The sequence below is a fragment of the Anguilla rostrata genome, chromosome 17 (assembly GCF_018555375.3).
Source record: "Anguilla rostrata isolate EN2019 chromosome 17, ASM1855537v3, whole genome shotgun sequence".
Taxonomy (NCBI): domain Eukaryota; kingdom Metazoa; phylum Chordata; class Actinopteri; order Anguilliformes; family Anguillidae; genus Anguilla; species Anguilla rostrata.
In genome coordinates, this window is record NC_057949.1 from 956,454 (window position 1) to 971,867 (window position 15,414).

Consider the following 15,414-nt stretch of genomic DNA (forward strand, 5'->3'; position numbering starts at 1 on the left):
TCTGTAAGATTTAACGCTGAACATTTTACTGTGTAGACACCAGTAAAGTATCTCTCAGATTACTGCCAATTTGAAAATTTATATATTTTTTGCCAGTATTCAAAATAAAAATATTTAAAATAAAGCTGCTGAAATTCCATTAATATTCTATATCACTAACTTTTGTATATTCCATATGCACAAGTTTGTTGGTCATGGCAGCGACTGTGAGGGGAAACTTCCTGATGGAAAAGAATATGTGCAGAGCAATGTCCCATGGAAGGGAACGTTTCACATACATATCTGCAGACAGATCTTTGTCTTATTTCTGCAACTTGTAGAGACAAAGGGAAATAAATAGGGGATTAGCAGCTTTATAAAGCCCCAAATACGCACAAAATACAATATCAAACATTTATAATCATATTAACAAGTGAGTTTAAGCATTTCACATGTTTGTTTTAATTTGCATAGCAAAGTAATGTGCAATTTATCCAATTATGCAATTGGACAATTAGGACAATCATCCAAGAAATCTAATTGTACATTAGCCTACATGCAGGAGACCACAACCTTCCTTTCCAAAAATCTGTGTTACACTGCAGGCCAAGTGTTTACATCAGTTATGTTAGTGAATCATATTAGTCATGTCTCTCCACTGATTCTGTTTTATGAGACTGATTGATTAAATGAACTAACTTTGCAATATAGAATAGCGTGCCACTAACCCATAAAACAAATTAACTTTAGTTAAACGGTAGAACTGTTAACCTCTATGTTTAGTCGTCGCAGAATTATAATTTCCTCTGATTATAATTGTATAATATTACTCCTCATGTTATGCAAATTATTGTTTTCAATTAGCTTAGTCACATATTTATTATATATATCCTTTATTTACTGTTGTCGTGTCTATGTTATTTCACTAAGTTGGGCTCTACAGACGTACAGAAGTCTGTTTGGTTGTTGAACCCAGGTTTCAGAATAAATGTGATGAAACCTCACTGCTAATGTTGGGTCCTAAAATAGAAATTATCATTATATAATAATTATCATAAAAATATAATTATCATAGTATCATAAATATCACAATAATATAAAATATAATTTCAGAGGAAAATTGGGTTCTACTTTGAGTAATCTGTATCTGATGAAAACCACGTTTTCAAATACAAAAATTCCAAGTTACTCATACAAAGCACTGTCCATAAGTCATTCATCCAAACTGGCAAAATGTAGGCCTATCATTAAAAGTATTGATATCAAAATTACACCAAGTTACTGTACAAGAAACAATATTGGCTATCTTACCTCACACAAATTAAACAAGCTGTATTCCGAAGCAATGCTACCCGATGTTCCCTAAATTATTTCACTTGGCCCTGTGTGTACAAGCATACAGTACATTAATGGGGCAAACATATGAGTGGATAGGTTTGTAAGATTCAAGATTGATTTAATAAGCCTCAATATGTCAAATTTGTATCTTACGTACTTATCCGCCCAGCCTTTCAGTAGCATGAATGATTGTATGTTTCTTGGTATAAATGTGTTTGTAAATGTGAATGTTACATGCTGCTAGGGAAATGTCCCCATGGGGATAATTAAGTGTTCTATATATGTGTGTATATATGTACAGTATTTATTTACAGTCAGTATTTATTTTAAGTTGCAAATATACAAGATCTTGTACATTTTGTAAAATTAACTTGACAACCAAGTGTAAACATATCCTTTCTGGAGGAATATGCTCTCTCTAGATATTCACCAGCCATTTTATACATTCATTTAAATGTCTTGCATGAGGCAATTTTTATTATTTGACACTTATGTGACACAAAGTTAGAATGGCCACATTCAGATTAAAGAACACAGGGCCAAGTTACTTTAAACGATCTAGGAACCTTCGGGCAGCATTGCTTTAGAATACAATCTAACACACAAATGTTTCAGCTTTCACCTTCCCAGGGCCGTCGTTTAGGGGTGAAAGGTGATGACAATTCTAGGGGCCCACAGCCCTTGTGGGGGCCCACAAAAACCCCAGTTGGCTGTTATGTAGGCCCCCCTATCTATGACTAAATTATTATGCATAGGCCTAACTAATACTCATACAGGGTTAGTATGGTCATGAAAAACCTGGAAAAGTCATTGAAATTTAAAATTCAATTTCCAGGCCCTGGAAAAGTTTTGGAAAAGTAATGGAAATATAGCAAAAGTTGCATCAAATATTACATTACATTACATTACAGGCATTTGGCAGACGCTCTTATCCAGAGCGACGTACAACAAAGTGTATAACCATAACCAGGAACAAGTATGACGAAACCCCTAGAGAGAAGTACCGGTCCAAGTACAGGGAACAACTGCATAGTTCAACTTGGACCCTGGTGGTTAAACTGATTAACACTAACAACGAGAACGGCAACAACGCAATCTATGGAAAAATAAAAATAAATAAAAATACAAGTGGTCGTTAAGACTGGCGCATCAACTAAGTCACCTATTAAACAGCTGCCTAGTTACAACCCTAAGTTTAGTCATTTACTGGGGGGGAAGGGAGGGATGGGGAGAGGTGCAGCCTGAAGAGGTGGGTCTTCAGTCGTCGTTTGAATTGGGTCACAGTCTCAGCTGTTCTGACCTCCACAGGGAGGTCATTCCACCATCGTGGGGCCAGAACAGACAGGAGACGTGTTCTGGAAGTGCAGGTGCGAAGAGGGGGAGGTGCTAGGCGTCCTGAGGTAGCAGAACGGAGGGATCTGTCTGGCATGTAGGGTTTGAATATCTTGTGAAGGTATGCTGGGGCTGATCCCTTGACTGCCTGGTATGCTAGAACCAATGTTTTGAATTTGATGCGAGCTATAACAGGCAGCCAGTGGAGGGTAGTGAGCAGGGGAGTTACGTGGGAGTGTCTGGGGAGGTTGAAGACCAGACGAGCCGCAGCATTCTGAATGAGCTGCAGGGGTCTGGTGGCAGATGCCGGTAGTCCAGCCAGAAGAGAGTTGCAGTAGTCCAGGCGGGATAGAACCATTGCTTGGACCAGGAGCTGGGTTGAGTAGGTGGTGAGAAAGGGGCGGATTCTGCGGATGTTGTATAGGCAAAATCTGCATGCCCGGGTTACTGCTGCAATGTTGTTGGAGAGGGACAGCCTGTTGTCCATCATCACTCCGAGATTCTTGGCGCAGGGTGATGATGTCACTACGGTGTCCCCTAAGGAAATGGAAAAGTCGAGGAGGGGAGAGGATAGAGCAGGAATAAAGATTAGCTCCGTCTTTCCCGGGTTGAGCTTCAGGTGGTGATTGTCCATCCAGCTCTGTATGTCCCTCAGGCAAGCGGAGATGCGGGCGGGGACCTGTGTGTCCGATGGGGAGAAGGAGAGAAAGAGTTGCGTGTCATCGGCATAGGAATGATAGGACAAGCCATGGGCAGATATTACAGGGCCAAGGGATCTGGTGTACATATAATTACTAATTAATCCAATCATAAAAATAGTATGTATAGTAATAAAATGTAAATTGGCACGTAACCTTCGTGGTATTTTGGTGGTGTGAGAAGTTAATTCGGTCTGGCTCAGTCTGTTTACAGGCCCGCTTCTGCTAATGTAGCAGTTAGTAGGCCCTACTGTGCTGACAATATGCCAGGAAAGTGCAGCTTCAATAATATATCAGGGCTCGAAATTAACTTTTTTACTTGGTAGCACTGGTGCTCCCAACTTCAAAACATTAGGAGCACCCACCAAAATGTAAGGAGCACCAACAATATATGCAATAGATTTTTTATTGATAAAAAACGACAATATAACAGTACAGTTTACAAGTAACAGTTAAATTGTCACGCCTAAAATGTGTCGACTCTTCAAGGAATTGCGTGTTATGCATTCAAATGACAAAGCGCTTCTCGTCACATTAATACCGCTAATTAAATCAACCGCCAGTAAACTTTCCGCCAGCTTTCGATAACGCTAATAAATTGAACATAAACTTTTGTCTTCAGGTAACATTAGTTACCGCGTTAGCTCTCTGTGTCGCGTGACAGTGGAGTGCTGCGAAAGGGAGTGATTGAAGGCTAAAATTAACCAATTTAAAATCAGCATTAAAGGTAAGAATGTCAAGCTCACGATTGGTTAGAAGGGTCATCGTCAGCTCACAAGGCACATATTGAGTCTACTAACTAGCGAATGTACAGAGGAAGAGACGTTCGGCTGAAAAAAGAAAAAAAAAAAGGTAGCACCAGAACAATTATTTGCACTCGCACAAATGCTCCCAATTATATTTCGAGGTCGCACAGATTAAATTTCGGGAGCATTGCGACCAAAATGGTCGCAATTTCGAGCCCTGTTTGAGACATTGACAAAAATGTTAAACTATTCGAATTAAAATATGAGAGAATGTATCTAAGTGTGTCTGTCTGGTGTTTATTTGTTTTAGAGAGGCACCATATGTTTCAGATGCAGACCTAATTTTACTTAGTGTTACAATAAATAATTTTAAATCGTCCCGCTGAGATAAAGTCATTTGTTTTGGTCATGGAAATTCAGTTAAAGGTTGTGGAGAAGTCATTCATTTCATCATTGGTGAAAAAATGTATGAACACTGCACATACTAATGAGTCAGAGTTAAAACAAAGCCACAAAATCATGCAATATTGATGAAAGAAGTTTCTATTTTCCGAGCTATAACCCCCTTCTTTTTAAAAAATGGTTTGATCTATGATTCGCTCCTCTTTTGAGAATTTGTGCATAACGTTATTGCTCCCGAACTGCAGCAGCAGCCAGCAGGTTATTAATAGAGAAGCACAATGCCGAAACATAAATCGGGACGGTAAAAAAGAGTGGAGAAGAAGGAAAGAGAGGCCAGGAGCAGATCAGGAGCCCAGAATATAACAGATTTTTTTTTGAAGAAAAGAAAGTATTAAGCTAGCTGTAGTGCCCGTGGCTTTACCCTGAAAATGCCAGTAAACACCGACGTGTTCTCTTCCACAATGTGGCCTATTTAGAAAGGAACGTTAGGATGAAATTCACATTGGAATGCCAATAAAAAATCATCATCATATCACATGTATGCATCTATCAAAGTTAGCGTGAAGTATATCGTACTTGATTTATACTCAGCTCAGATCAGTCTAACAGGGATTCACAGTCAGTCCAGTGAATCTAATTTTATTAGTCTATGTATACTATGCAACTACAGTTCTAGGCCATACAACATGTCAGTGCTCCACAGAACATCACAATAATAGCTAACATTTATTAATATGCAATAACATAATATTATCATGGGTTAACGTTACTTCCCTTACAGAAACGTTTATAATAGTGTGCCTTAAGCAGACTTTTTCTGGACTAAATCCCTGCTACTGGATCCCAGGTATTTTGAGTGCATCTTCACCTTACTTACAATACAGAAGTAAAATTAGATCACATTTTAAAGATATGGCATACAAAGTTTAGTGGTAGTTCATTAATGGCACACTTAAAGTGTAGCCCCAGGACATGTTTTAATTATAATTAAAATGGACCAATTTCATTTTATAAAGTACTTAAACTATACTTTGAAAATGATCTTGATGTACATTATTATACTTAACAAAAACTTTATGTACTACTACGTTTTTGTCAGGGAATCGTCTTGAGGTAAATTTCCATCAGCAAGCTATAGCTAAATAATCAAATATGGTAAAAAGGAAACGTACCATCTTTATTACTGTCAGACAATAGCTAGCTTTCTGTCTTAAACCGTTAACGATTTAAATAATTTAATGCAGTTGTCTTACCTTTCTAAATCATGCAAAATCCCACAGTGTTCTTCAGTATCGCAGTGAATGACAGAGGCTGTTGTCTTGATCTCTTCACAATGCAGACTGTCTAGACAATATGAACCTTTATTTGACTAGGAAGTCACGTTGAGATTAAAACCTTAAGTGAGAAATAGCCAAGACAGGGCCAAAGCTATATGAAACGGCGTACAAAACAAAAACAACGACAACAGTAGCGCACAGAATAAACCAACCAACATGACAGAATACATGAACTAAAACAGTGTTAAACAAGTTCAGGGTTTAAAACAAGCACAGGTCACAGACCAAATATCAATTATCCGTCTTTTAAAATCTGGTAACGAGATGAGATAATCAAGTTTGAGCTTAGCCTGCAGCTCGTTCCAGGACCATGGGCCTTGATAGAACAAGATAAAACATCGCGTTCTCCTGTCATCCACATCTAATTGGTGCCATGCATTCAAAGTAAAAAGTTGTGCTGCCACATTTGATTGGCGAGAAATGGACGGGCATGACGAGTCCTGGTCGGTAAGAAATGGAGCTGCAGAGAAGGGAAGATTTGATAGGTAAGAAATTGATGGGAATGACGATTCCCGACTGGTAACCAATGGACCGAAGAGAGGGGGAGATTTGATTAGTAAGAAACGGACGGGCTGAACGAGACCCGACCGGTAAGAAATGGACCGGAGAGACGGGGAGGTTTGATTGGTAAGAAACGGACGGGCTGAACGAGACCCGACTGGTAAGAAATGGACCGCAGAGACGGGGAGATTTGATTGGTAAGGAATGAACGGGGCAGAGCATGCGATTGGAAAGAAATGGAAGCGAAAATGTAAGAGCGACCCCGCCACTGGTTTTCGGGAGCTAGACTCTCCTGCTCTCGGATTTGCCAATTCCCCATTGGACCAGCTGAGCCGAAGCCGTATCCAGAATCCGCGGTATTGTCTGCCTTCAACAGTGTTCCCCCGGTTCCACCGAATTCCAAAAAAGAGCAGGGGCAACGATGAATCGGTCGGCCTTCTGGGCTCTGAGTCAATGATTCGAGTTAGGAATTTGGCGGGACGTGTCATCTTGTTCCGATGCGTCTTTGAATTCCTAGCGTAACTTCCACAATCTCTTGGTGTGAAAGCAATTACCCTATGGTTGCCGGCGATAGCTGACGGGATGACCTGTTCATGGGCCGGTTAGCTCAGTTGGTTAGAGCGTGGTGCTAATAACGCCAAGGTCACGGGTTCGACCCCCGCACGGGCCAAGGCTCTCTGGCCTTCCCTTTATTACGTTTTTTCAGTGTGGACAACAAAAACGTATTCTCCCCGTCGAGGAATTGAACCCCAGTCTCCTGCGCGGGAGCCGTGGATAGTCAAGCTTAACTTCCCTTAACTTTTACCGTTCATTCTCAACGGTAGTTCTTAACACTACGGATGTAATATGTTTTCGGCCGCACGTTGATTTCGCGGCGCTGTTCCGTCCCGGATGTGCAGGAACGACATGTTCGTCTCTGCCCTTAACTTTCCCCATTCATTCTCAACGGTAGTTCTTAACGTTGCGGGTGTAATATAGTTTTGGCCACACGATGATGTCGTGGTGCTGTTCCGTCCTGAATGAATGAATCATCATCGCCTCTACAGTACTTAACCGCGAAGCTACCTGTACGACCGACATCGCCTCCCGCGAATCATTTCACTCACCTGTCTCAGCACTTACGTTTCGGTAAATCCTATCTCTGTAATTGTACATGTAATACAGACATACACGCAACTGTATACATTTAGTTTGTTAGTTCGTTTTATATTAAAAAAAAGATGTTTAGATTGATGCAAATCTGACCTGAGAGACGTTTTGACATAAACGGTCTGGGTTAAAACCAATTTACCTCAGGTTTTACCGGGTTAGCCTGGCTACGTCCTAAACGGTCTTCGGGAAAACTTTTACTTTTTAACCAAATTTAGCCGGGTTTTGACCTGATCGCCTAGACGACGATTCACTAACTTTTCACCACAAAATGGGGTGGTCAGTAGATTATGTTTTCCTATTTGAATGATGGTTTTTCACGTCCAGATTGTAAATGATAGAATTTTAAGTGGGAATAATTGCAGGTAAACGGGATTATGTGTCTGTATGTAATGTCACATGTTTTAAAATAACAAAACATATTATTCTAGGCATATTGTCTATTTTTCGTTTGCACTGTTTTGGACTGGGAGGAACAACATTTCGTTTTTATGTAAGCAAAAATGACAAATACAGAAATCTTGAATCTTAAATCTTAATGTCCAATATCTCGGTTAGTATTGGTATAATCCTGCGATCATATTTGGATTTACAATATGCTTAATTCTCCCCTCGCTGTAGTATTGTTGATTTCACCATCATTAGTAGTTTTGCCCGTTTTGTATCTGCCTTTGTTACACTTGAAGGGCCAGACACACAAACACACATTTCTTTCATCCTAACTAATGCTGCTTTGATGTACACAGGTGATCACCATGCAGAGGCCTGTAAATTTTTTCCCAGGAAAGAAGGAGGTGTGCTTCAGAAGAGGCCCCTCCGGCCATTTACGGCAGGACCCGTCTGATGAGGCTGCAAAGATCAAACGCAACCCTTCTCTGCAGGACAAGTCCCGACCTTTGAAGGAAGAAGATGTGAAAGATAATGCCTACACTGTGGTCTTTCAGAGGGGAGGGGATGTGTCTGATAAGCTGGAGGTGTTGGGAGAGTATGTGCTACAGTTTGGGAAGTACAAAGGTAAATCCTTCAGATGGCTTCTGGAAAATGATGTTGGATATACCATATATCTTCTGAACAAGGTTGAAGAGGAGGAGAAGGCAGGAATCTTCAGCCCCGAGGGCCACAGCAAGGACAGTCTGCTGTCCTTCATTGGTTATGCCAGGAGTTTTAAAGACATTGAAGACCTCAGACAGTATCTGTCTTCCAGACGGCCTGCGCCCTCAGTGTCGTCAGAGGGCGACAACCTTGTCGGGTTTGGAGCCCGGGCCAAAAACACCTGGCAGCAGATCTGGGATAGTAGGGCTGATGGCTATGCAGCTTTCATCTTAGGCAAGCAGTGCGTTATAAACAGTCAAATGTACAAACTGCAGCAATACCTCCTGAAGCAGCATTCCCTGCAGGGTACTAAACCAGCCCCGTCAACAGCGCCACCTGCTGTGTTGCCCCGCACCACGCCGATTACCTCCGAACCCAGCTCCAGTTCCTCAGGTTAGCTCAAACAAATATGCTTATTTCTATATTTAAATGTATTTTAACAAACTACTGACGCTACTGATTCTTTTCACAGTGATGGAGGATGACGAGGAGCTTGAGAGAGCAATGCTGAGTCTGTCGCCATAAAAGTTTCAGGCCCAGCCGAGTGAGTGTACAACTGACTTACACAACTTACACAGCAAGTAGGAAACATACACATAGAGATGATGACATGAGAACAGCACGATTTCAAAAAAAATGAGAGACAGGATACACCTTATGTTTGTTTTATGTTTACTGTGTATTGTCATTTTTAATCTTCCCTCCACAATTACTACTGCTAGTCAATATTGCTGAAAAATATAAGCTTATTATTACTTTTTTAGTGGAAGCTATTTTTTTTTGGCTGGGCACCATACGGTGCATGACACTTAAAATAAAAACTAACAATAAATCAATCAACCATGGAGGCCATCTCTAAAAATGTACAGCCTTGTTAATGTAATACTAATGACAGTTATACTTTCAGGTTCACCAGCTGAAGTTGTCAGAGCCCAAGCTGTGTCTGTGCCAAGAGGTTTGCTCCATCAGTTTGAGAATTCTGTGATGAACAGAGTTCAACACCTGTTAATGAGTTCCAATGCACAAATTTCTTATTTTGGCCGTGTTCTGGCCTGTTCTGACGTGTGTGTTCTTTTTTCTACTAACCAAACACTAACGTACAGTATATCAGCGATGAGGGTAAGTGTTCAAATGAATTTTACATTTTTTTTTCATGCTTGTTGCAGTGGTGCTTCTAGGGGGCATTTAAATTGCGATATGGACAGAATGAAAAGGCTTGGCTTGGAGCCAGTGCCACTATCTTTAATTCAAAATTTTATTTTGGCCCACCAGTAAATCACGCAACATGCTTTGAATTCACAGTTTGCTTTTAAAAATGCAAGTCTGTTGACTTGCTTTACCTGCTTTCAAAACTTTTGTTGTTCTGAAAAATTTGGACAAACCCAATTCAAAATTGTAATTAGTCTGACAATCAAATACAGGTAAAGGAAGTATTAACAAGGCTACTGTACATTATGCAGACAGTGTTGTCTGGGCAAGGCATATTGGAATAGAGTAACTCTTTGTATTTGCATTTACAGTGAGGAGTAGGCCAGAGCCTACTGCTACACTCTCCAGGCCGGCCGACAACTCCCATGGGACTGCTTCTGCCTGTAAGTATGCATGTAGAAATACAAGCCTGTCTATTTAATAAAGGTATCACTTCAGGTTGTATGTTGATGTTAATGTTTTATTTTTTAGCTCCTTCGGCGGCAGGGAAGGTCCCACTGCCAATTCCTCCTGAGCTGCTGGCATTGGTTCCATCCTCTCTGCCAACACCTGGGACAGAACAACAGGAACAGGGTATGATGTTTCATGTAATGAACAGCACACTAAGACACCTGTCTGTCTGGCTAATTATTGTGTCCATATTATTATTTACAACTTGTAATTCCTGAGAAGATAGACTGCTGATTATTGACATTTCTTTTTTTCTATCCTCTTTTAAGGTCACAGCAAGCCAGCAGTACGACGCTCACCTCCATCACCAAAGAGACAAACCGTCACATCTCCCAGTATTGGTAAGCATTCAACAAAGAACATAAGTATAGCAATCAATATTTGATGTTAGCATCTGCTTGTTAATTACAGACTCCTGTGTTTGTACCATTTCCCTAAGGTTCCGTATCACAGGGTGTGTGGTCCTTTGCCCCTGTCAGAGATGAGCAGGAAACTGCATTGGCTGAAGGTATTACTCGCTATAATGTGTCTTTAATGCCTAACTAATTTCATTTTATCTGCTGTGGCCCAAATTGCTTAAAAATGGTTTTCATTTTTTGTGTGTTTTGTAGCTCTGGCACACCCTACCACGGCTCAGCAGCACCCAAGACCCCTCACCCACCCTGCACCCTCTCCTCCAGCTCTCTCTGCCCAGCCTGCCCACCCAGCATCGGCCTACAGCTATGATCAGGATGTTCGCCAATGGAACTGCTCTCGCCAGCAGCGTATTTGGATGAAGACTGAACTGGAAGCTTTGGGGCTCTGGCCAGCGTCCCGACCAGTGCGCCACCTGATGAACATGGTGTCCCTGTGGCGTCATCCACCTCAGCCGGAGTTAATTGAGACCAGCTCTAAGCTTCCGTCTCCTAAGCACTTTCAGCTTCACCCCTTCTTCATCTGGAAGCCAGAGCATGCCATCATGGAGAGAGTCAGGAACAACTACATCCTGCCCTGTCTGTATGGGTGTGCCTCTCCACAGGTTTTGTCTGCAGGTGTTGGAAGGCCTTGTGTGATTGTTGGCACCAGTGGCCAGTACTACATCTTCGCCTCCCGACTTACCTGCAAAGTCTGTAGGCGCTACTGGTTTGCAGACAAACCACAGTGGTTGGAAACACTTCCCAGGAGGTTCACCAACATCCTCCCAGCCTTCCTCACACACAAGAAGGCCATTTGCAAGACCGTCATGGATGAGCTGAGAAGAACCGGCAAGTCCCCAAATGACATGGCCAACCAGGTGACAGAGTTGCTGCACTTAAAATATGAGCGTGCCAACCTGGCCTACCTCCTGGCAGTGCAGAACATTAGGGATGCGGAAGCAGGGCTTTATGGGCAGGCTACCATCACTGGCTATCTGCAACAAGCGGACTCTCCTGCACCCTTTGGCCAGTATGAGGACCAAGATGGCTGGTATGGAGTCTCTGTGTCTTCGCACTACCTGACGGACTACCTCCTACAGGAGTTCCAGCGGCAGGAGGCGGCATTTACCCAGCTCCTCCAGGGAACATTTGGACAGGTCTTCCGGTCAGACCACACACGCCGAATGGCTAGGAAGGTTACCATCTCATCTGGCACTATGTCATCATATGCCATAATGAATGAGAACTGGATGATCCTGTCCTGGGTGATGCTGCAGTCAGAGTGTGACAAGTCGCTCAAGCCCATGTACGAGGGCCTGGCCAACCGCTACAGTGCTGCTGGGGTGGAGAAGGCAAAGTACCAGTGGGTGGACAGGTATGAATAACATTTAGTCACGTGTACTGTCTGTTCCATTAAACTTACTTTATACACAATATAATAAAAATTAATCCATTAATTAGTTATACTTGAAGGTATAATTACAATTTTAAAAATGTGAGAATCATTTAACTATGAAACATCAGTATAATTTTACTTTGGTAGGCTGATTATTTAAATGTGTGTTGAAAACATATCCATACATTTCTACATCAAACACTTACAATTGCCTTGTCTCTCTTTTTGTGCCTATGTAGAGACTGCTGTGCTCCATTTCGAGTCCCGGACCTGCAGCCCTTTGGGCACCTTCAGTGGGTTTCCTGGCAGACCACCGATGCCATCGTGGTACAGGCCACCTCTGGTAGCCTGATCAGCACCTGCGCATCTCGGAGCAAGTTCAACCAGGACATTGCTATCAGGCTGGACTTGTTTCACTGCATGCGCAGGTTCACCAGGGAGTGTGTGTCTGAGCATCATCCACTCTATAGCACATTCTGCAAGTTCCTGTCTGCGGCATTCACTATTGTGGACCAGGGAGACCTGCAGAAGCTGAAAGTGGCCTACAGATTCTGTGGGATTGTGCCTGCTGAACCCACCAAACAGCACATAAGGGAGCACTGCAGGATGAAGGTGCCGTATCCGAGGGAGCTCGTGCAGAGAGTGGAGGATGTCCTTCGCCATTTCCATCTGGCCAAGGACCCTAACGACACCCTGCTGTACAAGCCCTCCATGCTGAAGATGTGGAGGATCCAGCGAGTCCACATTTTGAGAGGCTGCCTCAGCGACGCAGAGGTAGAGGATGGGGTCCTGTACAGGTACGGGGGCACTGTGCAGCTCAACCACGTGAAGAGGGCAGGAGCCACTGTGCCAGTCTGGATCCCCATCAGGGGCACATCTCAACAAGAGGGCTTCCACTTTCACCAGGCCCTTTGGGTGACTGGGAACCAGGTCTCCAACGAGCTGTTCCAGGCTCAGGGGTTAGCTGGAGTGGCGCGATGGAATTTCCAGAGCCTGGTGGACTTGAAGCTGCCTGAAGTGGTGCTACCGGCAATGTTTGACCCTGTTTTGGTATGTGAACTCAACCAGGCTTCTGAGAAGGTGATGGGGCAGTTTAAATACCCAGCACTGCACATCACTGGCAGGGACACAGGAGAGAGGTTTGGACTGCAGTACCTGGAGCCAGGCTGCCGTCCAGTTCCTTTGGACTGGCAGAAACATAAAACCCAAAAGACAGTCCTCCCTCCTCCTGTGGAGACACAGCTGCCTTCCACCCAGGCATTGTCTGCGCCACCTGTGGTACTTCACTTCCCACCCACAGTTGAAGATAAGAGGGACACAGACACCGCACAGGTAGTCTACTTTTCTTTTTGTCATGTCATTGTGTTAGTCTAATAACATTGTTCAGCACTTGCTTACAGCTTACTGTTGCTGACTTTAATAATTTCTTGTCATTTTGTCTATTTTACATCAGAGCTTTGAGAGTGGTGAGCCGTCCATTGAACTGGACCCATCCCTGACAGCACGGACCCTGCCCTCACCACAGTCCTCGCAACAGACAGCCTTTTGCCACCCAAAACTGTCCACAAAACAGGAAGAGGAGAGCAACATTCTCTCTTTAATGGACACAGGTAAATCAAATGCTACTGCATCCAAACGAAAATATGTATTCATATGCTGAGAAAGCCGAACCTTCTCAAAAGCCTAATAATGAATATGCGTTCTTCACTGTATTGCTCTCTCTTTTGTATAAGTTGATCTTTTATTATTGTGTGAGCGATCCTGACTTGTTTATCACAAAGAAAAATCTTTTAATCTCCTTTTAGGTCTGCAAAGCACTTCTCCCCTGCCACAAGCTGCCTCTCCCAGAGCTGCGCGCACAGGTCCAGTAAAGACAGGAGGGCTGGTCTTTGTCTTGGACCACAACAGGTGGCCATCACCCATGACAGCAGTCATTGATGGACTCCTGGCGAAGCACAAGGGAGAGAAGGATTTCCTGCAGCAGGATTTCCTGCAGCAGGTGGAAAGAGACTATGCTGCTCTGGTGCAGAGTACCTGCTCTGGCCCCAACAGTCTCCTGCACCCCACCACAAGGCAGCATATTTCACGGTATGTGAAGTACTTGGCTAAGAAGACAAATGCCAGTACTTCCTTAAACACCAGCCCCGAGAAGCTGCAGGAGACCCAGCAGCTGTGGCAGCATCTGACTGCAGGGAGTCAGACTGTCCCAGTCGTCACCCTGCCTTCAGCCCTTATAAACCCAGTCACATCTCATGGTAGCGACACCCAGGGAGCCCCTGTGACCAAGGCCACAGTGGAAAAGCTGGTGCAAGAGATCTTGCAGAAACAGCAGGCAGCGATGCAACCTCAAAAAAAAAAAACGAGGAACTGCCTTGCCTGTGGCCAGCCGAAATCACGGTACCTGGGTGATGGCTCCTCCATCCATCACTTCTATCAGAGCGGAGAGGTGAAGTTCTTCTACTGCTCCACAAGGATGTACCAGACGTATCCGCGTGACAGGCGGGGATACTGACCACTATACTAACGAGGACAAAGCTGGTTAGTGCGCCCCCTGTCGCCCGTGGCTTTACCCTGAAAATGCCAGTAAACACCGACGTGTTCTCTTCCACAATGTGTCCTAATTAGAAGGGAACATACGATGAAATTCACACGGGTTTTGTATGGGTTGTAGACTCTTTTCGTTAGTGCAGCTTGTGACATCTGTGAATTTGTTTGACAAGAATTTTTACATGTACGGTTGCGGCCAAAAGTTCACATGCACCAAGGCTTAAGATACTCAAACTCAGTTTTTCACGACTCCGCACATTTCATGTTACCATACGTATCTTTTGGCTAGTCAATTAGGGCATCTGCTTTGTTCACATCAGCGGTAATTTTACAACAGCCGATTAGAGACAGATTTATTTCCGTTTTAATTCATTCAGAATTCCAGATGGTCGCAGGTTTACATACACCAAGATGACTGTCTCCTTACACAGTCTGGAAGATTCCGGACATTGATGTAATGACTTTTTAGAAGCTTCTGATTGTCCAACTGTCATAATTAGGACTTCATTGGGAGTTTATTGGCACCTGTGGCTTCATTGAAGGGCCTACCTTTAGAGCCACTGCCTTGTTGCCCATGATACCATGGGAAAATCCAAGCAACTCAGCCAAGACCTCAGAAAAGAAATTCTGGACCGACCTCCAAAAGTCAGGGTCCTCCTTGGGAGCAATTTCCAAACAACTGAAGGTACCACGAGCATCTGTACAAACAATTGTCTGCAAATATAAAAATCTTGGGACCACAAAGACACTGCATCGTTCAGGAAGTAGGGAACAATTATCTACCTGGGCTGAACGAACTTTGGTCCGAAAGGTTCAACTGAATCCCAAGACAACAACAAAGGA

The 15,414-nt window shown here is 43.3% G+C and overlaps 1 protein-coding gene and 1 non-coding gene across 2 annotated transcripts; both read left to right on the forward strand.

Moving 5' to 3' along the window:
- Nucleotides 1-6,929: 6,929 nt before the first annotated feature.
- On the forward strand, nucleotides 6,930-7,003 carry trnai-aau (transfer RNA isoleucine (anticodon AAU)). The gene has a single exon. It is a non-coding gene; the product is annotated as a tRNA-Ile (tRNA).
- Nucleotides 7,004-10,248: 3,245 nt separating this feature from the next.
- Nucleotides 10,249-14,971, forward strand: LOC135243762 (uncharacterized). Its single transcript, XM_064315784.1, has 7 exons — nucleotides 10,249-10,356; nucleotides 10,503-10,574; nucleotides 10,673-10,741; nucleotides 10,845-12,003; nucleotides 12,264-13,356; nucleotides 13,478-13,634; nucleotides 13,830-14,971. The coding sequence occupies exons 4-7, from the start codon at nucleotides 11,006-11,008 to the stop codon at nucleotides 14,534-14,536; spliced, it is 2,955 nt and encodes a 984-aa protein (XP_064171854.1). The 5' UTR covers nucleotides 10,249-10,356; nucleotides 10,503-10,574; nucleotides 10,673-10,741; nucleotides 10,845-11,005; the 3' UTR covers nucleotides 14,537-14,971.
- The last annotated feature ends 443 nt before the right edge of the window (nucleotides 14,972-15,414 follow it).

Excerpts from the sequence above, each read along its gene's own strand:
- LOC135243762 (XM_064315784.1), top strand. The coding sequence starts at position 11,006 with ATGAAGACTGAACTGGAAGCTTTGGGGCTCTGGCCAGCGTCCCGACCA. Across the intron at positions 13,357-13,477 it reads GGGACACAGACACCGCACAG|AGCTTTGAGAGTGGTGAGCC; the intron begins GTAGTCTACTTT and ends ATTTTACATCAG. Across the intron at positions 13,635-13,829 it reads TCTCTCTTTAATGGACACAG|GTCTGCAAAGCACTTCTCCC; the intron begins GTAAATCAAATG and ends ATCTCCTTTTAG.